This window comes from Felis catus, chromosome A3, assembly GCF_018350175.1.
Source record: "Felis catus isolate Fca126 chromosome A3, F.catus_Fca126_mat1.0, whole genome shotgun sequence".
NCBI classification, from domain to species: Eukaryota; Metazoa; Chordata; class Mammalia; order Carnivora; family Felidae; genus Felis; species Felis catus.
Genome location: NC_058370.1, coordinates 1422707 through 1448035, shown reverse-complemented (window position 1 = coordinate 1448035; position 25329 = coordinate 1422707). Strand labels below are relative to the sequence as shown.

The window sequence follows — 25329 nt, the reverse complement described above, 5'->3', positions numbered from 1 at the left end:
GGGGCGCGGCGCGGCGCGGCCATTGGCCCGGGTAGGTGGGGCCAGCGCCGGGCGGCCGGGCGGGGGCGCGGACGCGGATGAATGGAGCGGTAGGCGGCTGCGAGCGGCCGCCAGAGCGCGGAGCGCGGCGCGGCGGCCGGACCTCGGGACGGTGAGCGCTCCGGCGGGCGCGGGCGCGGGGCTCGGGGCGCCTTCGTGGGGCGCCGCCCGGGCGCGCCGGCCCCGGCCTGCTGACGTCAGGAGCGCGGCAGGTGCCCGCTGACGCCGGGCTGGGGCCAGCGGGCTCGAGGTGGCGCCGGCGCGGGCGGGGCGGGACGCAGGGCACGGGCGGTGCGCCCGGCGGCCCGGCCGCCTCTGGGAAATCCGAGGCAAATGCACCCCGGTCGCCGCCGGCAGCCCGGGCGGGAAGCCTTGGGGAGCGGGGGGGGAGGGCGACGGGCAGGGGAGGGCAGGGCGGGAGCGGCCGGGCAGGTGGCTGGGCGCGCTCGCAGGCGCAGGCCCCGCGGGTCAGCTCAGGGACGGACGCGCCTCCCCGGGGTGCAGAGTGGCGGCGGGCCGGGTCCGGGAGGAAATCGCCAGGCGCAGAAGTTTCTCGCGGGCGGCCGGGCTTTGTTCGCGCGCCGGCTGCGCTAAAGACACCCCGCGGGGGGGGGGGGGCGCGGGCGGAGCGCTGGGCTTTGGGGCGGGCACGCGGGGCTGGTCCCCAGCCCGGGCGTCGCCGGCCGGCCCGTCTCCCGCCCCACCACGCCAGGCGCGGGTACCCCGGCGCGAGGCGCGGGGCGCGGCGGGGAGCGCCCGGGTGCCAGCAGAGGGCGGGGTGGGGGGATGGAAACGAGGGTGCGGACCCGCCTGAGGCGCCGCGGGGCACCCTTGGCCCCGGACCTGGAGACCCGAGGCAGGACGAGCCGGCCGGCCGTGCGGACCCGAGCTGGGCTCCGCGGGGTCAGAGCCACGAGGGTAGAGACCGGCCGCGTGCGTGCGCTCCCTCGTGGGCGGCGGACTGGGTGGAGGGGCCTGTTCCTCTCCGCAGCCGCCGGGGAGCGCAGTAGTTTTCCACCTGAAGGAACCAGCTTAGTCGCCGCTTCCCGCTGTGCTGTTTGGAACCTGGGTTCCTGCCGTCAGACCAGACCCTGGCTCTGGGGAGCCGGGCTGGGACCCCGCGACCCGGGAAGATCTCATTCCCTGTGTGCCACGGGTCGTGGCCTTCAGAGGAGAGAAAGCGTCTGGTTTGAGCCGCTGTGTGTTCGAATCTGACAATATCAGTAATGCTCACGGGGGAGAAGCTGTTTGCTGAGCAGTCGAACGTGCCAGGCCCGGTGCCAAGTGCTTTGAGCGTTATCTCATGTAAGCCCCACAACAACCCTGTGGAGTGGCTACTACCACTCCCATTTCACAGATGAATAAACCAAGGCACTGAGGAGTTAGGTGACTCGAGCACGGTCACACCGCTAGCATGTGATGGAAAGGTTTTCATCCAGACTTGGGTGCCTCCGGAGCTTTCACAGCTCTCATGCTGGTGGGGAGAAGGCAACCCCGGGTGACCCGGCCTGACGCAGAGCAGTGTCCCAAAAGGTGGGCCCGTGGCTAAGGGGACTGGAGCATCCGGCAGGGATGGCCAATGCCCACGGATGCAGGGAGAGGAGGGAAGGGCCCCTCTGGCTGGACCCCCGTACTCCGGGCTGCCCTGCCTCAGTACTGCCTTCCTGCTGGACAGGCCTGGTGGACACTACCTGGAAAGTTTTTATGGGGCTGCTTACCTCCTGGGTGGCTGTGACTTAGTCCGCCCTGGGTGTGGCCCCTCAGGCAGGTGCCTGGGCAGGTCCCGACCGAGTCCCTCCCGACACCATGGTGAGGTGGCCGGGGCCTGGAGGCGGGGCTTGATGGTGGCCGAGTGAATGGAAGTCTTGGGGCTGATGTTTTCTGTCTGCTGAACACCTGTTCTGAGGGATTCGGCTCAGAGAGTCTGGCTCTCCCCAGTCTGCAGTGGACCCTCGCCTTGACAAACCGCTGCTGCAGTCCGGGCTCTGGGTCCACGTCCGGCTTCTAAACGATGTAGAAGTCTCCGCGGGCGGTGATCCATTTCCTGGGCCAGCACTGCTGAGCCGGTGTCAGTGCTGAAGCTCGCTGGGGTGGTTTTGGTCCGGGAGGCCTCCCCGGGTTTCCGGCGGGTAGCAGAGCGGCGCCCGGTGCTCGCGGTCAGGAGGGGGCTCGACAGCTGGCCCGGCGCGAACCCAGAAGACCCGCCCGGCCCCATTTCTGCTTCCTCTGTTGTGGACAGAAACCACGAAAATATTCCCTCCTGAGCCACGTGGCCTCCTGTTCTCAGGCATGGCAAAGAGCCCATTGTCTGCTTTTGGAAGGGGAGAGACAATAATCCTCAGAAACCCAGCTGCTTTGGTTCTGGAACATTGAGCTGCTTGTCTGGCCTGGGCCTGGTCGTGGTGAGCCCACTTCAGGGCAGGCCCGGGGCTCCACCACGGCAGGTAATCGACAGGCCCACCAGGCCCCTGCCCGTGGGTGGGAAGGAGGCACCAGCTCAGGTCTCTGGGGACCAGAGCTCCTCTGTGTGTGTGTGTGTGTGTGTGTGTGTGTGTGTGTGTGTGTGTTTCCCCGTGGAGCCCGGGGCCTGCTAGCAGGGGAGGAAACCGGCCTTCTGGGCCCCGGGTCGTATCCCCTCCTCGGCTGATCATGGGGACTCTTCCTGCTGCAGGCCCTCAGCCTGCTGTTCTCAGATACCCCTCATTTCCCCTTTGTGCCCATGGTGCACCCCCTCCCACCAGCATTACCCAGAATTAGCCTCTTGAACCACATTTGTTGGGGCTGGTGGACATTTTGCACAACATCATGCCTTTTGCAGACGGCGCTCACAGCGTGGCCAGGTGTGGCCCACGGAGGACCAGGCACAGGGCGGGGCTTGCTCGCCAGGGCCTGGCGACTCCGCTTATGGCCGCCCGGAGAGTCATAGGCTCCTGGGCTGGGGAACTTCGAACACGTCCTCTCCTCCCACGGGGGCCCCCTTTCCTCATTGGCTTTTTATCCAGGAAGCCTTGGGGGTACCTGAGGCCACGTCCCTCGGCTCAGTGCCCTTTAGGGCTTGGGACCAGCTGAGCCGAGGGTGGTACCCATTGGGCTGGTGTGGAGTCTGTGCATTTGGTCCTGGCGGTCTGCCTCTCAGCAGGTGCTCTCAGCCTGGTACTTGGAGCCCCAGGCCTCAGAGGCCACCCGGACACGGCCGAGCCCAACCTGTGCCCCACCCAGCACCTCCAAACCCTATGAGGGCCCTTCTGCCAGTCTCCGTTTCTCACGAGCCCCAAGTGGTGCCCAGACCCACCTGAGAAGAGGCTCACTCCCTCCTCCCCGTGAGGCCACGCTTATGTTTAAGTGGAGAAATTGAGGCACAGAGAGTGCAGAGAAATCCACCACTGCCCAAGGTGGGAACACTTGCGCGGCTGCAACACATCCTATCTTCATCCCTCCAGGGATCAAACGTGGGGAACTGGAAAGACCAGTAAACTTGGACTCCCCTCTCTCTGGCTCATCCGGCCCTCCCCACACTCCTGCCCGCTGGTGGGGACAAGGTGGGTGCAGGGACGTCCGTGCAGGACAGTCCCAAGGGACAGGTCCTTGGCTCTCTCCCAGCCTTCGTTGTTGACCTCCATGCAAAGTGGCCGGCTTCCTGCTCACCCTGGTATGCAAATTGGGATGACCAGCCCAGATCTGTCTGCCACCCGCGGTCTGCCCTCTGAATAGCTTTGGCCTCGTTTTCAACAAGTGAAAGTCCCCTCCTCTCCTTCAGTCAGAGGATAGGAGACCAGAAAAGAGAGCTGCCTGAAGACCTCCACAAGTCAAGGGGTGAGGGCCCAGGGTCATAGGGACAAGGCCCAGGGCCCTAGGGGCAAGGGCCCAGGGTCACAGGGGCAAGGGCCACAGGGGCAAGGGCCCAGGGTCCCGGGGGCAAGGGTCCAGGGTCATGGGGACAAGGCCCAGGGCCCTAGGGGTGAGGGTCTGGGGTCACAGGGGCGAGGGTCCAGGGTCATGGGGGCGAGGGCCCAAGCTCATAGGGGAAAGGCCCAGGGCCCTAGGGGCAAGGGTCCAGGGTTGTGGGGACAAGGGCCCAGGGCCCTAGGGGCAAGGACCCAGGGTCACAGGGGCAAGGGCCCAGGGCCACAGGGCAAGGGTCCAGGGTCACAGGGGCAAGGGCCACAGGGGCAAGGGTCATAGGGACAAGCCCCAGGGCCCTAGGGGCAAGGACCCAGGGTCACAGGGGCAAGGGCCCAGGGTCCCGGGGGCAAGGGTCCAGGGTCATGGGTACAAGGCCCAGGGCCCTAGGGACGAGGGCCCAGGGTCACGGGGGCAAGGGTCCAGGGTCACAGGGCAAGGGTCCAGGGTCACAGGGCAAGGTCCCAGGATGCAGGGAGTTAGGAGGGAGAAGGGGAGGGAACAGGGAGGGGACCCACGTGCAGGAGCTCAGGCAGAGGCCACCATGTGGTGTGGCCCATGTCACAGTGGTGTGGGCTGTGGCTGTCAACCTCAGAGCCATCAGTGCAGAGAAGGGGACCTACCGGCTGGAGCGCAGAGAGGAAGCAGAAGTGACACCAGCGTGTGTGTGTCCCCGGCTGCCACGTCCCCGGCGAACGGGGTTCAGGATGGAGCCTGGGAGCGCCCCGGCCCCTAACAGGAAAGGCCCCCCTGGGGCGCTGGCTGGGCCAGAGCCAGACCGAGCCGGCAGGAGAGGACCAGTAGCGCCGGGGGCGACCTGCGTCCTTCCCGCCCGCTGGGTTTGCGGGCAGCCTCCGCACGGGGCGTGGGTGAGCGCACAAGGCCTGAGCCGGCAGAGGGGCTTGTGGGTACTAGGGCTGCTGCAGCCCTGGGTTGAGACCAGGACCCCGATCCTCCCACACAGGGGCCCCCGGTGCTCACGCTGCGGCCGCTGGGGCCGGCGGGGCGGGGAGGAGATGCACCTGGAGTTCTTGGAGCCGAGTGGCTCGGACTCGGAGAGCTGTGGCTGTTGGCCGGGCTGGTGGAAGAGATCTGCGTTGTCCTCCTGAGCGAGCTCACCCCCCCCACACACACACACGTGTGCGTGCGCAGCCACGCCCTTGCCCCTCCCACCGGAGCCCCAGGTGCAGAGCCTCTGGCTGGAGGCTCCGGGGACCCCGTTGTCCTCGCCGCTAATCCTGGGCACCTAATCCCACAGGGCGTGTCTCCTATGAGAGCAGGCGGAGGGCCTCTGGCAGTAGGGGGAGGCTCCCAGGGACCCGGCCCAGGCCTGGAGGACGGGGTAAGGCCCCGGACAGTGGCTCCCTGTGAAGGAGCTGCCTCCTCCCTGCACAGCTGGAGGAGGGGGATGCTTTGTCTCTCCTCTCGGGTCTTGGGAAGCCCTCCCAGTGTCCTGCGGAGCATCTGGCGGCCTCAGATGCGCCTCCACAGGGCTGAAGGCAGCAGAGCAGCCGGGAGGGACGGCCCAGCATGTGAGCAGGTGCTGCAGGGGGCGGAGGGCACCAGACGGAGCCCCCCAGTCCGCTCCAGTCGCGGGGGCTCCTTCCTGCTGCCGCCACTGTTTGGGGGTCACGTGGCTGGGGCTCCCGTGGAGGCCTTTTCCCTCGTCCTGGGCAACGCGCACGGCTCCGTGGTAAAAGGACCCCCCTCCTGAGACCGGGGATCTCAGAGCTTATGTGTGCGTGGGAGAGGCCTCAGCCGGCACCAGGCCGCAGAGTGCTCATGACCTGCGACAGTGGCGGGCGTCCTGCCAGATCCCACTGCCCTGAAGCCCTCCTCTCGGGGCCTCTGCTGGCCGCCTGCCTCCTGCCTCTGCTGGCTCTCGCAGCCTGTGCTGTTGTGATTGGTAGCGGGCAGTTTGCGGCTGGCTCATAAATGGCTCCCGGGTGCAGGGGGGCTGTGAGCTCCTGGTGGATGGGACAGTGTCCCGGGGGCCCCCAAGCCCCTCTGCCCAGCACAGCCTCACGTACAGCAGGTGTCGGTGTAGAACCACCCGCCGCGACGGCCCGAATTCTCCAGAGAAACACAGTCAATAGGAGATATTTAGATATAAAGAGATTTATTGTTAGAAACTTGGGCTGCACAACTGTGGAGGCTGGCGATTCTCTAAATGTGCAGTCGGCAAGCTGAGACCCAGGACACATAAAGATGCGCTTCTGGCCTGAGGGCCGGCAGGGTGGGCTCAAGACCTGAGAAGAACAACGTGCTAGTTCGAGTCTAAAGTCAGGAAAAAGCCAATTCCCAGTTCAAAGGTAGCCAGGCAGAGAAATTCAGAGAAGGGTGAGCCCTGCCGCCCTATCCCGCCATTCGACTGGCTGGACGAGGCCCACACACCTGCATTGGGTCCACCAGTTCAGACGCTAACCTCTACCAGAGACACCCCTGCCCACACGCCTCGTGGCCCACCAGGTTGACAGGTGGAATCCACCATCATGCTGCCCTTGGCTCTGAGGCCGTGGCCGTGGCTCTGGGCCAGACTCTGAGCGGTGGTCTGGGTGGAGGAGGGGGAGGAGTCGTCAGGAGTGAGATGCCCTGGGGGTCCTTTTGGGTGAGGGTACCGGCGGGCTGTGCCTGGAGCCCCCGGGGGGTGAGGGCGGCCTCGCGGCCCGTCCCTCCCGCTGTGGGGTCTGTCTGCCCCTCGGCTCCCGCGGCCGGCCTCCTGCGTCCACACGCTCCCTCCTCCGCCATCCGGCTACCTTGCCCGGCCCCTCTGCCCCAGCGCCAGTGAGCACCTTGGCACCGGCTGGACCCGGCTCAGCAATGCAGTGAGGCCCGATCGGCAGGTGGGAAGCCGACACACGTTCTGTACAAACGGTTCCCGGCGGACAGAAACTAGGCACCTGTCACATGCTCACAGGGCCTCGGGAGCAAGGCTTCTCCGAGCGCAGCCGTGATGTCCGGCCCTCGCCTCCACGTCCGCACCACCGGGCTCGGCCAGTGCGGCCGACTGCTGTCGTGCAGGACCCCGTTCTCTAGCAGGCCTCCGCGGTGACGTGTCGGGCCTCGGGCACGCACAGCAAGCTTCGGCATGGCCGTCTGTGCATCCACCCCCAGGCTTTGGCACACGATAGTGTCCAGGCAGGGCTGTGTGAGATCCTGGCACGAACTCGGAAATGTCCTTTGGAAGCCCCGTGATGCTCGGACCGTCCTTGTGGCTGTGAGATTCCAGGTGTCGTGGAGCCTAGACTCGCTCAGGACCCCGCCGCCTGCCTGCCGGTGGAGGGACGGTTCCAGGCAGCACCCGCTCCTCGCTCACGCCGCGGTGCCGGGAGCGCCGGGGCCACCGGGAGGGCCGGCCTCCTCATTCCCCATCCAGAGTGTCCGTCCGGAAGGGTGAGAGCCGGACAGACAAAGAACTCCAGCCTCCAGGAGGCACAGGAAACCTGGGACGGAGCTGCAGGCGTAAGGTTGCAAAGGCTTTTCCACAGCGCGCTGGCCTGGCCGCGGACAGCAAGGAGAGGCGGCCGTGCCCGCCGCAGTCAGCCTCCTGGCGGAACCCCTGGAGGAGGCGCCAGGGCCGGCGGCCCTGAACGCTGCTGATAATTCTTGCCATGTGCGGGTGGCAGCCACAAGTGGGTCGCCGGCCAGCACCCCGACTGGCGGTTCAATTTGCTAATTTAAATAATGGGACGCATAGGATTTGGCCTGAGCCTTATACACTCACGTCCGTGGTCCGTCCACAGTGTTGGTGCAGGTGGGATTTTCCCACTGACTTGGGGCTGCTCGTGGGTGCTCGCTTGTGGCTTTTGATTTCAGATCTTGTGCCTGGCCTCAGTCACAACAGCTGGCTGTCCCGCCGCCTCCTGAACCCTGCTGTGGGCCTGATCTTTCCGGGTCACCTGCCCTGCGTCTCTCCTGCAGGGGCGGGGCGTGTGAGGCGAGCCCAGAGCTGGGGCAGCAGGCGTCTGCCTGCGGCTGGTGTCTCCGCCACTTACTGGAAACCCCGACCCATGAATAATTCCCGAGGCCACATCCCGGCCTGTCATCCACGCAGGCTGCTGGTGGCCTCCCTGAGCTCCCCGTGGCCCCTGCTGGCCTTCACCTGGTCGAGGTTCCTCTGCTCCCGCGCCTGCCCCAGACGATGTGTGCGTTGTGCGTGCAAAGTGCAGATGGCTCTGTGTGCACGCGTGGACCCGCACCCATGCGTGTGTTGGTGCATCTAGAGGAAACCACGCCACGGCGACAGCGTGGGCTGGCCTCTGGGCCTCGGCATTTCTGGGAACGTCCAGCCTTCGTGGTATCCCTCCGTGTGTCTGTTTCGATGGCCCGCCCGCACCGGGGCTCGCACTGGCTGCTCTCTTCTGCGAGGCTCTGCCGTGGTCCGGGCGCCTGTACTGCGTGGGCTGGAGGTGGCCCCGCGGCCATCAGCTGCAGCACCCGCTCCGCCTGTCCTGCAGGGTCCCCAGGAGCTGCCCCCTCCCCGCTCTGCTCACAGTGAAGCCGGGCCTACCAGGCTGGGAGGCGCTACAACTAGCAAGGCGCCTGGAACACTCGCGGCCACTGCAGGACGATGGCGCTGTCCCTGCACGGCCTCGGGACTCGGCGTGGATGGCCTGGCGGCGCCCCCTTCACGGGGAGCAGCCAGCCCCGTGCGCGAACGCCACCATCAGTCGGGGTTCTTTCAGCACGGTGTTGGCGAGGACGGCCGTGTCGCACGCCCGCGGCTCCCGGGTGTCTGTCAAGCTCGGCCGCCCCACCCCCTCAGGCCTGCGGCCTCCTCGATGCCGGGCCACAAGCGACAGCTTGTGGCGTCCTCGGCGGCCGCCTTCGCCAAGCTTCCCAAACCGGGGGCTTAAAGCCGCAGGACTTCAGCCTCTCCCGGCTCTGCGGGCCAGAGCCTGAGGTCAGCGGGCCTCGCGCCGTCTGGAGGCTCCAGGAGAGGGTCTTCGTGCCCTGGGGGCCCCTGGCCTCCTGGTGACTGCGTCTCTCCGCTCTTGGCTCCCGTTGTCACGTGACTTCTCTGTGTCTTCTCTTCTAAGGACCCTTGTCACTGGATTGGGGCCCATCCCAATCCAGATGACCTCATCTCAAACCATTAACCACGTCTGCAAAGACTTTTTCCAAATAAGGTCGCACTCAGTGTCTGGGCGGACACTGGCTGTTTTGGGGAGACCCCCGTTCGCCCAGCGCAGGGCCCGACGAGGCAGCGCCCCGTAACCGGGTCCCTGGCGGAGTCTCAGCCGGCGAAAGTGGACGGGAGGCAGCTCTGGACACCCTCGTCTCTGCGCCTGGTGGGGCGTGGGTGGGAGTGAATCCCTGTGGCCTGATGCTCTGGGTCTGAGGATGCGTCGGGGTCCTGAGACACCAGCAACGGGGCCCCAGCCCTGGGGGAGGCCAGTAGGCGGCTCCGGGCCTCCAAGCACAACCCCGTGATGTTTCCCGTGCCTCCCACGGCGTGAGGCTCCCCAGGATGGCTGGGCTTCAGAAACACTCTGCATACAAAGTGGCCCGGCCCCAAAGGTGAAGGGCGTGGCGGTGTCCTGGGGCTGCCGGACAGCAGACCGCAGACCGGATGCTGACACAGCAGGTGTTGAGGGTCTTAGTTCTGGGAGCAGGATGCCTGGGACGGAGGTGCGGCCGCGAGGGAGCACCTGCCCGGGGGACAGTGTTCTGTGCGCATGCGGTGTTCGCTGTGCGTGTGCCCGAGTCTGAACGCCAGTCACAGTGAACTGGGGCCCGCACTGACCCCCGAATCTGACCTCAGTCACCTCTTCGAAGGCCCTGGCCCAAACACGCCCCCGTTCTGAGGGGCCGGCAGTAGGGGCTCCAGCACGCCTTCCTTGGGGAGGACACCGTCAGCCCCGAGAAGCAGAGACTGTGTGGGGTTTGCCAGAAGCAGCTGGGCTACGGGGAGGGTCCGGCGTCTTCTCCCGCAGGGAGCGCGAGCGGGCCGACGGTTTAGTTCTGGCGGGAGCGCCGGCCGCGCAGGGGGGGCGCCCAGAGGCCACCGTGTACCCGGCAGGATGTGCTGCCCTTGCTAACGGTGGGCGGGGTGGGGGTGTGGGGGCCGGGAGGGAACGGGGCTGGGCTGGGGCCTCGGCGGAGAGGAGTGTCTGCCTTTCTCCTAACCCGCCCGCGTGGCCGCACACGTGCTTTGCGGCGACATCCTGAAAAACGTGCCGTGGGCCGCAAGCACCGCGGCCGCAGAACAAGCCGGGCCAGCTGTGGCGCCCTTTTTCCCTCCCGCGTGGCCCGCGCCCTCCAAGTGCTGGGCTGCAATGATGTCCCCTTCGTGCTGAGGGCACGGAAAGCGAGCTGGGTGTGAGTCTCCTGCGGAAGTGAGACAGGACGGTCAGTGCGGAGACCGCATCCACACGGGGCGGCCCTCCCAGCGGCAAAGCGCACGGCTCACGCCGGCTGGGCACAGGCCGGGGGGGGGGGGGGGGGCGATGGTGCGGGCCATCCGGCTCGGTCCCGCTGTGCCTCAGCCCCGCTCCCCGACTGTGGCTTGCTCACGTGTGTGGGTCTGGGAAGTCCGGCCCCGGATTCAGAAGGGGGCTGGCCAGGGAAGGTCAAACCCCGTCAGACTGGGTAGCGGACAGCAGAGCCAACGGCTGCCCCGAGGGACCGGGCACGGGGTGGGGGGTGGGGAGGGGGACACGCTCCCGGCGATATCCGTGCTCCGAGGGCAGATGTAAGCTTTCTGACCCGGAAACTCTTCTCACAGGACGAACCGGCCCCCGGAATACCGTTCGGCGGCTTCCGTGGCCGCCCCCGGGACCACCCCCCGGGCGGAGATGCCTCAGCGCTCGACGGGGGACAAGCCCCCGACATCGGTGCCACAGCTGGTCCTCCCGAGCCCGCCCTCGGCCGTGGACGGCGGGAGCGGCCACAGCCCCCCCAGCAGGCGGGCGTCCCTCGGCTCGCCCCCCAGCCACGACGCCCTGGGCTCCTGCAGCCAGCCGCTGTGCCGGCCGCCGGCCGGGAAGCGTGACCCCCGGGCGGCCCCCGAGACGCGCCGCGTGGCTGCGGGGCCGCAGAGCACGGTGTGTGGCTGGCGGGCCTTCGCGCCCGAGTGCCTGCGGGCCTTCAACACGCCCAGGGCCTTCCTGCTCTTCCTGTGTGCGGCCGCCTTCCTGCAGGGCATGACGGTGAACGGCTTCATCAACACGGTCATCACCTCCATCGAGCGCCGCTACGACCTGCGCAGCTACCAGAGCGGCCTCATCGCCAGCTCCTACGACGTGGCCGCCTGCCTGTGCCTCACCTTCGTCAGCTACTTTGGGGGCACCGGCCACAAGCCGCGCTGGCTGGGCCGGGGCGTGCTGGTCATGGGCGCCGGCTCGCTGGTGTTCGCGCTGCCCCACTTCGCCGCGGGCGCCTACGAGGCGGAGGGCGCCGAGGGCCTGGGCGCGTGCCGGGCCAACCGCAGCCTGGCCTGCGGGGACCGCGCCTCCGGCCTGTCCACCTACCGCCTGGTCTTCATGCTGGGCCAGTTCCTGCACGGTGCGGGCGCCACGCCGCTCTACACGCTGGGCGTCACCTACCTGGACGAGAACGTCAAGTCCAGCCACTCGCCCGTCTACATCGGTGAGTGGGGTCGCGGGCCAGGCAGCGGGCGAGCGCAGGGGCTGGCGGTGGTCCTGGCCGACCTCAGCCTGGCCCCCAGCACGTCTTGGGGGTCCGGGGGACGCGCGCAGAGTAAGTGGGCCCAGGGCTGGCTCGTGCCCCGGGTCAGCCAGGTGCTGCCCTGCTGCCCCCGGGACTGGGCTCGAGCCTCACGCTCCCGCTGAGACACCCTCGTTTGGGGGGGGGGGGGCGTCAGATTTTGGGGTTTTCAACCTCGTGGCACTACGTCCCCGCGTCCCTCCTGCCGGGCCAGGCTTTCCCAGGGAGAGGTGCTCGGGGACGCGCGCGAGGGACCGGCTGGCGCTCCGAGGCCTGCCCTGACCCCGTCAGCTGGCTGCAGCCTGATCGTTCCCACCTCGGACTCTGTCCCCCTAGTCCCCTAGCGGTGCCGACCCAGGGACGTTGGGGTCTCCTGAGTCCAGCGACGCCCTGGTGGGCCTGCGATGCTGCGTGGAGACAGCCGTGGCCCGGAACACAGGCTCTGGGGGTCTTTGCTCTTCCGGGAGAAAGGGTCCGAATAACGTCTGCGGTCGGCTCGGCCAGGAAAGCTGTAAAATTTTTTTAAACGTTTACTTATTTGAGAGAGAGAGAGAGAGAGAGAGAGAGAGAGAGGAGAGAGAGCGCAAGCAGGGGAGGGACAGAGAGAAAGAGGGACAGAGAATCCCAAGCAGGCTCCATGCCATCAGCAGAGAGCCAGACGCAGAGCTCGAACTCACGAGTCATGAGATCGTGACCTGAGCCAAACTCAGATGCCCACCCGACTGAGCCCCCAGGTGCCCCCAGAAAAATCTTAAAAGCACCCAGATTTCAGACTCCGTGAAGGCCTCCCCGACGTAAACCCTGGCCCAAAGGGTCCGTGTGACGGGGGCAGATAGGTGCAGACACACGGAGTGGGGGGCTCCTCGCAGGTGGGCTTCTGAGTGTCAGTGGCTCGCGAGCCCTGGGGCAGTGGACGTGGCCGGCCTCAACCTCTCTGCTTCTCCCCAGCCATCTTCTACACGGCGGCCATCCTCGGCCCCGCCGCTGGCTACCTGATCGGAGGCACCCTGCTCAACATTTACACAGAAGTAGGCCGACAGTGAGTGGTCCCAGCTGAATCTGCCCCACGCGGACGGCACCTCGCCTGGGCGGTGGCTCCCTCAGAGCAGGACACACAGCAGGAAGAAGCTGGGCTGGCCCTGCTCTGGCGGCCCCGGGGTCTGGGGGGTGGTCCCCAGGGTCTTGGGGGGCTGGCCCTGCTCTGGAGGCCCCAGGGTCTGGGGTCTGGGTGGGGGGCGGCCCTGGGGTCTGGGGGGTGGTCCCCAGGGTCTTGGGGGGGCTGGCCCTGCTCTGGCGGCCCCGGGGTCTGGGGGGGGTGGTCCCCAGGGTCTTGGGGGGGCTGGCCCTGCTCTGGCGGCCCCGGGGTCTTGGGGGATGGTCCCCAGGGTCTTGGGGGGGTTGGCCCTGCTCTGGTGGCCCTGGGGGTCTGGGGGTCCCTGAGTGCAGGCTCTGAGGACAGAGACCTGGAACCAGGCGAGACCAGGTCACCAGTTCTCTGATACCCTTTGCGGAACTGAGAGCAGATTTAGTGCTGCCAATGTGAGCTTCTGTGTGGGGTTTTCCACACCAGGCAGGTCTCTTCTGACACCCATTGGGGATCCTAAATTCAGCTCAGGTCTGACAGACTTCCCAGGGTCAGCACAGACCCCACAGGTGAAGGCTCAGCCTTAGGAGACCACCCCCTGCAGACGCCAGCCTCAGGCACTGGGTCCCCACGACTTCCGTCCTGCCTGGCTACAAATCAGGGTTCCCACGGCCCCGTCCTTGGGTTTCGTGAGCGGCTAGGACAGCTCCCAGACCTCAGGAATGTGCTTTATGCACCAGATTACCGGTTTATTAAGCAGATTACGACCCAGGAGCCGCCAGATGGAGGAGGTGGAGAGGCCAGGTGTGGGAGGGGGTGCGGGCTTCCGTGATGTGCAGTGCGCCACCCCAGCACCACCCCCCCCCGGAGCCCTCCGATCCCCTGGGCTAAGGTCTTTCGGGAGCAGCGTGCGGATGCCCGGCGTGGGCACCCTGAGTGCACGTGGGCAGGACGCTGACCCCAAGTGTCTCCCCCCACAGGACGGAGCTGACCACCGAGAGCCCCCTGTGGGTCGGCGCCTGGTGGGTGGGCTTCCTGGGCGCGGGAGCCGCCGCCTTCCTCATCGCCATCCCCATCCTCGGCTACCCCCGGCAGCTGCCAGGTGGGTGCGTCGCTCCTCTGTCCTCCTGGGGGGGCACCCCTGGGGAGTCCGGGCCCGTTGCCTTCGGGGCGAGGCCACCGTCCTGCAGGGCCAGCCCGGCCACGTGCAGCTGGCCCTCAGGCGCCCCCAGGCCTGGGAGGGGGGAGTCTCAGGCAGAGACCTTGGTCCCTGCCACTCGCCGACGTCTGTGTCCTTCCAGGCTCCCGACACTACGTGGTCATGAGAGCGTCGGAGACATGCCGGCTGAAGGACAGAGGCCACGAGGCGGCCAGCAACCCCGACTTCGGGAAAACCATCAGAGACCTGCCTCTGTAAGGACCTTGTGGGCGGTGGGGGGGGGGGCGCTCCTGCCCGTGCCCATGTGTCCTGCAGACCCTTGGGGGCCCACACATGTCGGACCTTGACCCCAAGCTAGGAGAGTCCGCGTGGCCCCTCCAGGGCCGCGGGGAGCACACAGCTTCTGAACCTCCTTTGTGGCCCCACGGACTCGAGGTCTCAGCCCCGAAATCTGGGCTGGGAGATTCAGAGCTGCACACAGAGCCGGTGAGGGACAGTCCCGACGGAGGGCCCTCACTCTGCTGTGTCCTCTGTCCTCTGACCTTTTCATTAAGGTCACCTGCACGTGCCAGGGTTCCAGGCTCGCGCCCTCTCTCTGCCTTGAGGCCTCTGACGACCCAGGAAGGGACGGGACTGTCTCCGGCCCCCTGCCCTCACTGCCCTGCACCAGCCCCCACTCCTCGTGTGCTCCCCTCCCTTGTGTGAGACCTGGTCTTGTTTTGTGGGCTTCATGGACCCCTGGCCTGCTCTGGTCTCAGAGAGACTCGGGGCCCTGGGGGGGGGGCTCCTGGCCGCCCACACCCTCTTCACGGGACCAGGCATCGCACGGGGGGCTCTCGAGGGAATGGGGAAGGAGCCCCCGGACGGCCTCCAGCCTGATTCCTCGGCCTCGCTGAGTAGTCCCGTGCCCCCCGGTAGTCTGGAGCCAGAGCCCAGGACTGGCCATGTCTAACTGGCCTCGTGGGGCCAGGGGATGTTGGTGGCAGGAATGAGCCCTCGTTGCCTACCTTCGCCATGGGAAGGGTGGAAGGGCGTCGGGGCCGAAGGTGGCCTCCGGGGAAGCCCCGGGGCTGTCTGCTGTCCGCGTGGAGAGGAGGCAGGGCCGGCGTGCTAGGGGTGGAAGGTGGACGGGCCTGCCTCGCTTCGGGCTTTGTTCTCCTGCTTCCTGCTTCCTGTGGGGCCACCCAAGAGCTGCCCGCACAGCAGGGTGCCCCAAGGCAGGTAAGCCGCCAGGGGCCGCACGGGGCAGGGGTGCAGGAGCGTCTGTGTGAAGGCCGGGTCGCCCCATCTCCCAGCAGCCACGGGGAGGCGCTCTGAGCTGGAGCAGGGCCACCAGTGCCCCACACGCAGCGCTAGGGACCCAGCACGTCAGCAGCGCTGGGGACAGAGGGCCGAGAAGAGGTCTGTGTCCAGGCTTAGTTCCCTAGCCGGTTGCCAGTAATAAAATAAATCCTGGAACGTGTGCCCTCTTTTAACATCACGACTAGTTCTCCGAGCAAATTCAACACCAGATTTTAGCAGAGCCACCTAGAGCCTGGGACGAAGTCTGCACACCCTGGGGAGGGTCGCCTGCCCCCCCCCCAAGCCTAGCCGAGCGCCCCGAAGCCTGGGCCGATCTGAACAAGACCCAGGGAAGGGGCCAGCCAGACACAGGGCGTCCCCCATACAAGGCAGGACCTGTGAGCCCCAACAGAGGAGGTCCCGGGGAGGGGCCGGTGCCCTGGGCCCCCCCCGAGCCCCCACCCGCCAGCACCCCTCTTTTTCCTTTCATGGACATGGGACCCAAATAATTAACCAAAAAGCATTGTTTTCAGTCTTCCGGCTCGAAAGTCAGTTTTGCATGTGTGTCGCTCTGGGGCGGGTCAGGTGCCACGAGCCGCGTGGAACGTCTTTCCTTCGCCTCCTCCCGGCCGCCTGCTCGCGTGTCCCAGTGCAAAGCCTAGTCTCGGCTGCACCGCACGTCCCTGCTTTCCAAGATCCAATTGCCGGCCTGTGGCAGGTGCCCCGAGATGTGAGCAGGGACTCTGGGCTCCCTCCCGGTGTGAGCACGACCAGCAGCGGGGTCTCCGGGGCCGGGGCTCACGAGGACGGGCTTCACGTGTGGCACAGCCCTGAGCTACAGCCCCAGAGAGCGTAAGCCCCGAGGGCCATTTCAGAGCCGGCCCCCACGGCGGGCTGAGGGTAGTCATTTAGTTCCAGGGTTTGCTTTCTCGTAGGTGCGGGAGAGGGAGGCGCTGCCCTGCGGTGACCCGGGGCTCCAGAGAAAACCCTGCCCCCAGCCCACATCACTCCCCGGGGCCCAGGGACAGAAGCGTACCTGTCGGCACCTCCGTGCCCAGGTCCAGGCACCTGCCGCCCAGCGGCTCCGGGAATCGGGAAAGCAGGCATTAGAGCCCAAGTGCGGGCAGCTGGCTGCCCCCCCGGGGCCGAGCTTCCGAACTTGCGGACCCCCCGCGGCTGTAATTTCGTTCCCACTCCAAGTGTCGTGCCTCCACTGCCCCGTAAGGACGGTGTGCTGTGTTCTACGCTGCGTGTGTGGTGGGCACACCCGGGCGCCAGCCCTGCTCGGCCCGAATCCCCAACAAGGTGCAGAGCAGTCCGGCCAGAGCCAGCGGCCCTCAGAGAAACGTGCTCACGCGAGGGCAGGCGGTGTGGGTAGGGCCTGGTGCCCAGCCCGTCGTTCGGGGCGGGGACACAGGTGGACAGCAGTCAGAGCCCGAGTCGGGCGCTCACAGAGGTCTCTCCCCTTCTCGGTGAGACCTGAGGCCGAGAGCGCCGCGGGGCCGTGCAGGGCCCCCCGCCCTGATCCCCACAGGGAAGCAAGGCCGGCCTCACTAGGGAACGGGCAGGTCAGGTCCGAGGGGCCAGGGCCGAGGTCCTTCCTCAGGATCCCTATGACACCGCCCCCAAAGTACACACCAGCCCGGTCCACCCAGAGGCTCCTTGGAGGGCCCCCTGTGCCCCCTTCTAGAGAGCTGGTGGCTGAGAAAGGACCCCAGCCTTCAGTGCCGGTCCCCGTCCATGGGGACCTGGCCAGTCCTGGACTCGGGGACAGCCGCCTCCCCCGGCCCCCGGCTCCTGACTCCCCCCACCGCCAAGTGATTCCACGGTGTTGTGGTTGCTCGGGGTCTCTCCCCACGCCAGAGCTGAACTGTGGCGTAGGCGGTGAGGAGGTTGATTTAGCGGCTTGCTTTCCTGGAGCTGGTTCTCCACCAGCCTCACACCCCGTCCTGACCGCTCCGGGGAGACGTGGAGGGCCCCCCACTCCCCAGCCCCCTGCGCTCCCCTCTGGAAGGGCACTTCCTCCCTGCTCTGGCCTGCTCTGACCCTCTGTCTCTTCTCTCTCATCTCCCCATCCAGCTCCATCTGGCTCCTACTGAAAAACCCCACGTTCATCTTGCTGTGCCTGGCGGGAGCCACCGAGGCCACGCTCATCGCCGGCATGTCCACGTTTGGCCCCAAGTTCCTGGAGTCCCAGTTCAGCCTGAGCGCCTCGGAAGCTGCCACCTTGTTCGGTGAGAAAACTCGCTGAATCCTCGGGGTCCTCTGACTTTTCGTGAGTTCTCGGACGAGTGAGGGGTCTCCAGAGTCTCTTTTACAAGCGCACGCGGCTCCTGTACACGCGAGGACATGCGGGCGCGTGGTCCTGCAGGGGAGGCCCCCGGAGCGGGTGCTGGGCCGTGCGCAGTGTTGCTTCATGGGTCTGATGGTCCTTCCCGGGAGGTGGGGAGCACGGACCACAGCGTGCTGACCTCCTGGGGGGTCTGCTCTGGCTGGGAGGGTCCGGGGCGAGCTCATCGCCTGTGACGCCCGCTCACCCCCTCCAGCGTCCCTGGCTTGTTGCAGAAAGGGTTTGGCTAGAGGCATCCAGACCCTCAGGCCCGGTCGCACCCGGGAGCCAGGTGGCCGGCGTCCCAGGATTTCACGGGACCGTGGGGTCGGAGCCCCGGGACCCGCCCAGCCAGAGACATTCTGTGGCCAGAGCCAGGCTGGCCCCCCCAGGAGAACGAGGGCCCTGCTTAGACCCCCTCCTGCTGCTGCCCAGAGGGCACCTGCAGCCTCACGGAGAACACACCAGGCGGTGTTACCAGACAAGGGGTCGATGCTGGACCGTGCCAGACGTGGCGTGGATCCTGGCCGGGAGAGTCAACACCCTGTGTGGAATGTGGGGACTTCTGGGCAGCACATGGGCCAGTGCAGGCCGCCCCCCAGCCCTCGGGGTTCTGTTCCGGCACGGGGCTTGGGCATTCAGTTAGGGACCCCGTCCCCCTATCTAATGCCCCCAGACACCCCTCCTTGCCTGGCCTCTCGGCCCCATCCACAAGCACCTCCCCTTTCCCAAAGCGGCCCCCTCCCTGTGCTCACATTGTCCCAGAACGGCCACCTGCTCTGGGGTCCCCCGGGCTGCAGCCCAGAGCTGGAAGGGGTCCGTGTCAGAGCTGGCTTTGGTCCTTGCTGGAGAGGCAGGCCCACCGAGCCCCACACCCGTCCGCACCCCGTCCCTGGGACGGCCTGGGAGCCGCGCGCCAACTAACCCCAGCTTCCTGTGAAATGGGGCGGGCCACGGATTTCTCGAAGGTGGCTCACGGCTGGACTCGCAGAAGCTGTGGTTTTCTGGGGAGCACAGTCCCTGGGAGGCCTCCCGGTCAGGCGGGCAGCGGGCTATTGGCCTCTCCCCCTCCCAGTCCTGCCCCGCCCCTGCGGCCCCACAGGCCCTCACCGAGCATGTCCCCTCTGCCGCAGGGTACCTGGTGGTGCCGGCCGGGGGTGGCGGCACCTTCCTGGGTGGCTTCTTCGTGAACAAGTTCAAGCTCCGTGGTGCGGGCATCATCAAGCTGTGCCTTTTCTGTGCCCTGACCAGCCTGCTGGCCATCTTCGTGTTCTTCATGCACTGTCCCAACGTGCCCGTGGCGGGTGTGACCGCCAGCTACCACGGCGGGTAAGGACCGAGAGGTGCCCGGGAGAAGGGGAGAGCCCAGCGCACCTGTCGGAGGCACCGGTGGCCCCGGGGGATGGCGGCGGTGGGGTGGGGACTCGGTCACTGTTTGGAGAGGATCAGGGCTAACGGTCACTGAAAGCCCGGCATCGGCCCTTTGGAAGCCCCGGGCTCCGTCCCAGCCCCAAGCCCGGGGTTCCCATCTGGAAAACGAGACTCCGCTCACCCGGCCGCTCTCCACGTGTGGACGTGGAAGGTGGCCCAGGGTCGGCTCCCGTGTGTGACCGAGTCACGGGAACGTGAGAGCGACAGCCGGTCAGGCTAATATCTGAAGCAGGCTGGGACGGTGGCCGCTGGGACGGGCGGCCCCTCTCAGGGACTCCTGGTGCCGCTGGCGGGTCAGGACCGCAGACCTCAAAGTGGCCGTGGGAGCACTGTCCCCCGACAGGACCGCCACGGTCCCCCCACGAGGACCGTGCTGCCACGGGAGGGAGGCAGGCGGGTCCCGGGCCAGCTCCCAGGGAGGGTGCTGAGGGAGGCGGGAAGGGTCCGGATGGGCATGGGGTCTTCCATCTGAGTGGAAAGAGAAGGAAGCCCGCGCGTCCATGATGGCCACCGTGTGCACGCGCCCCTGAGCCGTGCAGGTGCACAGCTGTCATCTGAGGGGCTGGCGCCTCTGGGGGGGCTTTGGCCCCGCGCGCTCTGAGCCACCTGCCCGTCCAACCACCAAGTCGGGGGAAGTGCGCCGCGCCCACGGAGAGCAGAGCGGAGCGCGGTTTGCGTGGCGTGAGAACGCCCAGCGGGTCTACGGGCAGGAGGCAGGGAGGGGAGCATCGGAACCTCGGGAACCGGAGGCGGTGGCTGGGGGCTGGGGGGCGCGAGGCCCCAGGCTGGGCTCCCCACCCGGCCCGGCCCCACCGCCCCCTCGCCTCCCGCCCGCAGCCTCCTGCCCCAGGGCCGCCTGGAGCTGACCGCCGCCTGCAACGCGGCCTGCGGCTGCCGGCCCGAGCTCTACAGCCCCGTGTGCGGCTCCGACGGCCTCACGTACTTCTCGCCCTGCTACGCGGGCTGCCCGGAGGCGGCCGAACCCGGCCCCGGCGGCCAGAAGGTGAGCGTGGCCGCCGCCCCGCGTGCCGTCCGCGCCCCGGGAGGGCCCCTGCCCCTTCCTCCGGTAATCCGCGCTGTTTGCGCCCCTCAGGTGTACCGAGACTGTAGCTGTGTCCCTCAGAATTTTTCCTCTGGTTTTGGCCATGCCACTGCAGGGAAATGCACCTCAACTTGTCAAAGAAAGCCCCTCCTTCTGGTTTTCATATTCGTTGTAATCATATTTACATTCCTCAGCAGCATTCCTGCGCTCACGGCAACGTTACGGTAAGCCCGGGCCTGGGTTTCGCTCAGGCCCAGAACCTTCCCTTGCAGCACGCTGCGGTGGAGCTCTGCAGATCCCGCGGGGTACGTGCCGGGCCCCCCAAACACCGCGGCAGGAGAGAGCCAACTGCCTCTGTGAGGTGCTTGCCACCTGGGGAGGTGGCCACGCAGCCCGGGGCGTGGCCAGGACTTGGCTGCTAGCGTGGGGGGTGTGACTTGGCAGACGGCCCCACTTCCCCGGGCGCTGACGCGGCTGTCTCACGTTTCAGGTGTGTCTGTGACCGGCAGAGATCGTTTGCGCTGGGAATCCAGTGGATTGTGGTTAGAACTCTAGGTACTGTGCCCCGTGAGGAAGCCACGTACAGTTGTGTAGTGCGTTCGCTGCACAAGGGCACCCGGCCTGTGTCCCCTCACGCGGCGGGTGTGCATTCCGGAACAGCTAGTGCTCGCTTTGGAGAAGGACGCCATCCCCTCGCCGTCCACTAGGGGGACCCGTGGTCATTTATTTGCCTTTTCCTCATTAGTACAAAGGCTCCAGGGGAGTCGCGGGTGATTCGGCACCTCCCGCCCTGGTGCCAAGTCCCCAGAAAGGAACATTTACGTCCCGTTCGCACCCCCCCCCCCCCCGCGAACACCAGTGGCTGACTGACGTCACCGTTCTGGGTCTCGTCGCTGCCCACCCGCCCCCTCTGGCCCCCCGCGCGGGTTGGGTCCTAAGTGAGCCTCTTTCTGCAGGGGGCATCCCGGGGCCCATCGCCTTCGGCTGGGTGATCGACAAGGCGTGCCTGCTCTGGCAGGACCAGTGTGGCCAGCAGGGCTCCTGCTTCGTGTACCAGAACTCGGCCATGAGCCGCTACATGCTCATCGTGGGGCTGGTGTACAAGGTGAGTGCGGGGGCGCGCTGGAGGGGGGCGGTCCCGGGTCGGCTGCAGAGGCCCGGGGTCTCCTCTTGCTGGCCCAGGGGCCCAGGCTCTCCGCCGGGGCCTTCCAGCCGCTCGAACCCGGGGCCCCGGTTCCCAGAAGCGGCCTCCTTCCCAAGTGAGAGCCCGTTGTGGGGCCCCAGCCCCACGAAGCCCCTGCCTGCCGGGGCCTCCCCCCCTGCCGCTGGCCCCGGAGTCTGGTCCCCTAGGGCTTTGCAGGGATAAGACCCCCCTCCGTCCTGCGAGGGCAAAGGGCAGATTCTGGCGGGGGGGGGGGGGGGGGGGGGCCTGCCCGCGTCTGGGGGCTGTGGGGGCGGGGCTTATGGACCCCTGAGCAATTCGGCTTCCTGACCTTGAGGTGCCTGGGGCGCTGACCCACCCTCCGCCCGACCCTGGGAAGAGAAACTGCCTGCTTTATCACGTGTTTCGGGTCGTGTGGGGAGAAGCACGGTATTTATAGTTTGAATTTTCCCCGATGGGAGGAAGGGACACGGAACCTTCACAATAAAGTGAAATCCTGGGGCCAGCCTGTAGGAGTGTCTCGATTTTCTTCTCTGGGTGGGGGGGGCTGCTCAGGGGTCCCCCCCTTGCCTCACGTTTGTCTGGAAGCATCTCGGGGATGGCGAATCCTCAGCCCCCTGGGCTTATCTCCACACGGATTAGCATAATAATAGCCACGTGTGAGAAAGGATTTGCGTGACCCCAGAGGAAGGCAAGGGGTCAGTCGGAGGGGGACATGGCTTCCTGGGAGCTGCCCCCGGATTTTCCTCTGTGCCCCTGTGCCCGGAGCAACAGGCCGGTACCCGGGCCGTCTGTCCACCCAGACGATGAGCCCTCTGCGTCAGCACAGCGGTTACGGTGGCTTCTCAGGTCAGTGTTAGTTTCAGCAGGAGTAGCAGACAGGTTCCCAACGCGCCCCCTCCGAATGATCCCTGCGCCAGAGTGGACACAGGTGCCAGGCTTCTCAGGCTGGTGATGCTCCCAGAAAAGCTAAAACCCAACACCCGCACGTTAAAACACACACGTGTACAGGGGCGCCTGGGGGGCTCAGTCAGTTACGTGTCCAACTCGGGGTCAGGTCATGATCTCGCGGTTCGTGGGTTCGAGCCCCGCGTCGGGCTCTGTGCTGACAGCTCGGACCCTGGAGCCTGCTTCGAATCCTGGGTCTCCCTCTCTCTCTGCCCTTCCCTCCCCCCCCCTCCAAATAAACAAACTTTTTTTTTAATTACAAAAAACCCTGAAGGTCTTTATTCCTCAGTTCTGGGGGCCAGAGGTCCGAAATCCGCACATCAGTTCCTTCTGGGGGCTCTGACGGAGGGTCTGCTCCAGCCCCGTCTCTGCCCCTGTGTCGCGTGGCCTTCCCCTGGGTGTCTCTGTAAAGCCACTGTCTCCTTGCTCCCACGAGGACACCTGTCACTGCAGGCAGGCCCACCCGACACCCAGGATGATTTCATCTCAACCTTCTGAACTTAATTACACCTGCCAAGACACCGCTCCCACGATAGGCTCTGGGGGTCGACACGGGGACAGCTCTTGGGGGGGGGGGCCACTGTTCAGCCCAGGACGAGCCCCCCACCCCATCCAGGGCCAGTATGCTGGTTTTCATTCCCTCACTGACAGTATGGGTGTCCACGCAGGGCGGGTTATGCGGGAAAGATGGGTCTTCTCTCCGGGAGCGGGGTCCTCGGGACCTCGGGAACAACCGGGCCGCCTGGCCTCTTCCTCTCTCCCAGGTGCTGGGCTTGTCGTTCTTTGCCGCCGCCTGCCTCCTGTACAAGCATCCGTTGGAGGCTCCCAATGGCCTAGAAGCTTCTCTGCCCAGCCAGTCCTCGGCCTCCGACACCCCCATGGACCTCCAGGACGCCCCCTCGGCCCTCCAGCTCCAGAGTGACGTCTGACCGCCCACCCGTCCGCCCAGGGACACGAGCCAGCTGCCTGGCACTTCCTGCGAGTACTGTCTGATTTCTCCCCAGAAGGGCTGACCCCTCGCCGTTGATACCCCAGGGCTGAGGACCCTCCAAAAATCTCTCCTAGGATCCTGAGGGTACTAAGCTGGTGGGGGCCGCACGTCCGAGTCTCAGAGACGCCGAAGAGGAAGAACGCAAGGCATGGGGGGACGTGGCGCGCCTCCCTCCCGGCCCCGGGGAGAGTGTGACGGTCCCTCTGGCTCAGGAAGACCGAGGCCCCGCGGCCCAGCCCTTCTCACAGTCCGTGAACGGACAGACCCGCGAGGCACTGGATTTTGCCCGGGGGCCTCGAGAACCCCGGACGCGTCGACAGCTGTGATTTTCAGTCTCTTTATGCGATCTGAGCTGCACTGTTACAGAAAGTCCAGAACCACCTGCCGGCCGATGTGAAGCTGGCAGCCGCCGGGGGTTCGGAAGTCACCGTTCTGTCCTGGAGACTGGAGAAGCTCCCATCACTGCCTGTGGCGCGCACATGGGGCTCGTGGCTCTCCTGTTCATCGTGACACCGTCGACACCGCGGCGTGGGAATTACAAAGCCCTGAGCCCCGCCGGGGCGTGTCACCGGCCGTGCTCCCGAACGGGCCTCATTCGGTGCATCTGGGGATCAGCCTGGCCCCGACTTCCTGTGTCTCTTCTGATGCGGGGCAGCTGGGTGGGCGGCCGTCCCCAGGGGCACAGTCCCTGCTGTCCCCTCCCGTCCTCAGAGCTGCAGCGGGACGGGACGCGTCGCAAAAGCAGATATTTATGGACCAATATTTTGCAGAACCTTATTTATAGAATTTGTTTTTTACCTGCTCGTGTGGTGGGCATAGCGGCCGGCTCAGCGGACATTCGTGAACTCTGCCTGGAGGACACTGGGACTCCCATGGAATGTTTGCGGATGTCCTCAGTTAAAATTATGTGTAAATAAATATATTTTGATATTTAAAGCAAACCTCTCTGGCCAGTGTGTTTTCTTTCTACGAAGGTGCAGAGTTTCGATGTTTGTACACCCCCTTCGTGTGGGTTTCTGTGAGTTCGCGCCCCAAAGCCAGTGTCGGGCTGCCCCTGGGACGAGCGCTCCGTTGGCCCTGCGCCCTCCCGGTTGGCCTCTCGCCACCCACCTCGCCAGTGACCCCCGTTGTGCCCCAAGAGTCCCCTCCCTCGGGGGCCCAGCGCCAGCTGGGTGGGCCTGAGCCCTCCACCCAGGGTCCCACTTTCCTGAGTGACCCGCAGCACCAGGATTCAGATGGGGACGGCCGGATTCAGCAGGTAGCTCAGGAAGAGTGTGCGTGTGTGTGAGAGGGGACACAAAGGGAGACACCCCCCCACCCCCCCACTGGGCTTTCTCCCTGGGTATCCAGATCTGACGCAGTCCCTCCCAGGTGGAGCCCAGAGAGTCCACAACTACGGCCCGGGGGGGCCCTGGGGGCAGCTCACAGGTGTCCTGGACACCAGTCTCACCAGCCGGCCCACGGGGGCCCACGTCCCGGATGGGCCTTTCCTTCCACTCCCCACGCTTGAATCCTGACCCGGCCGCTTCCGTTGGCCAAGGTTTACATGGTGAGCAGGAAACAGCCTCCCTGGCCGTCTGGACCACGTTCGAGAATTGACGGGGGCACCTACTGTATCCCAGGCCCTGTGCTGAGTGGCGGGGAACGGGGGAGACACTGCCTGAGAGGTCCCCACGGCAAACCCAGGCCGGGCGGGAGGGCAGCGGGCCCGGGGACACACAGCCTGGCAGGGGCGCTGGGACCCTCTTAGGTGCGCCAATGCCCTCTCCCCGGAGGAGGAGGCCCTCAAACCCCCCTCATCCTGGCGGACGCTGGTACCTCTGGATTCCCTCCACCCTGTCTTTGCCCTTGAAGAGGCTCCAAGCTGGGGTGGTGCTCACTTAAGCTCATGTCTTTTTCTAAGCAGCTTTATTGAAATGCGAATCACCCACTTAAAGTAAACTAGGGGCACCCGGTGGCTCAGTAGGTTAAGCGTCCAACTCTTGATTTCGGCTCAGGTCACGATCCCAGGGTCATGGGATCGAGCCCCTTGTCGGGCTCTGCGCTGAGCACGGAGTCTGCTGGGGGTTCTCTCTCTCTGTCTCTCTGACCCTCCCTCTCTTCCCCTCTCTGAAATAAATAAATAAACGTAAAAAAATAAAGGAAAACTCAGTGGGTCTTGGTCTGTTCACAGGATTGGACCAGCATCGCCAAGGCCGGCTGGAACGTTCTCCTCGCGGAGACCCCCCTTGGCCTGCGCCCCCCAGCTCCCCTCCCCACCCCTGCAGCCACGAATCCACTCTCCTCCCTGTTTGC

General features: G+C 66.3%; 1 protein-coding gene across 5 annotated transcripts; it reads left to right on the top strand.

Annotated features, from left to right (window-relative positions):
* Positions 1-31: 31 nt before the first annotated feature.
* SLCO4A1 (solute carrier organic anion transporter family member 4A1) lies at positions 32-23975 on the top strand. 5 transcript variants are annotated; one of them, XM_045053405.1, is made up of 12 exons: positions 32-151; positions 10667-11529; positions 12556-12646; positions 13672-13793; positions 13993-14104; positions 17211-17365; positions 18594-18789; positions 19729-19894; positions 20131-20294; positions 20424-20488; positions 20890-21038; positions 22808-23975. In XM_045053405.1, the coding sequence occupies exons 1-12, from the start codon at positions 78-80 to the stop codon at positions 22970-22972; spliced, it is 2322 nt and encodes a 773-aa protein (XP_044909340.1). In that variant the 5' UTR covers positions 32-77; the 3' UTR covers positions 22973-23975. The 5 variants fall into 5 exon arrangements, 3 of the variants coding, with proteins under 3 accessions (XP_044909340.1, XP_044909339.1, XP_023106797.2); XM_045053404.1 differs by having other exon boundaries at positions 20128-20294; XM_023251029.2 differs by having other exon boundaries at positions 19985-20157.
* Positions 23976-25329: the final 1354 nt, after the last annotated feature.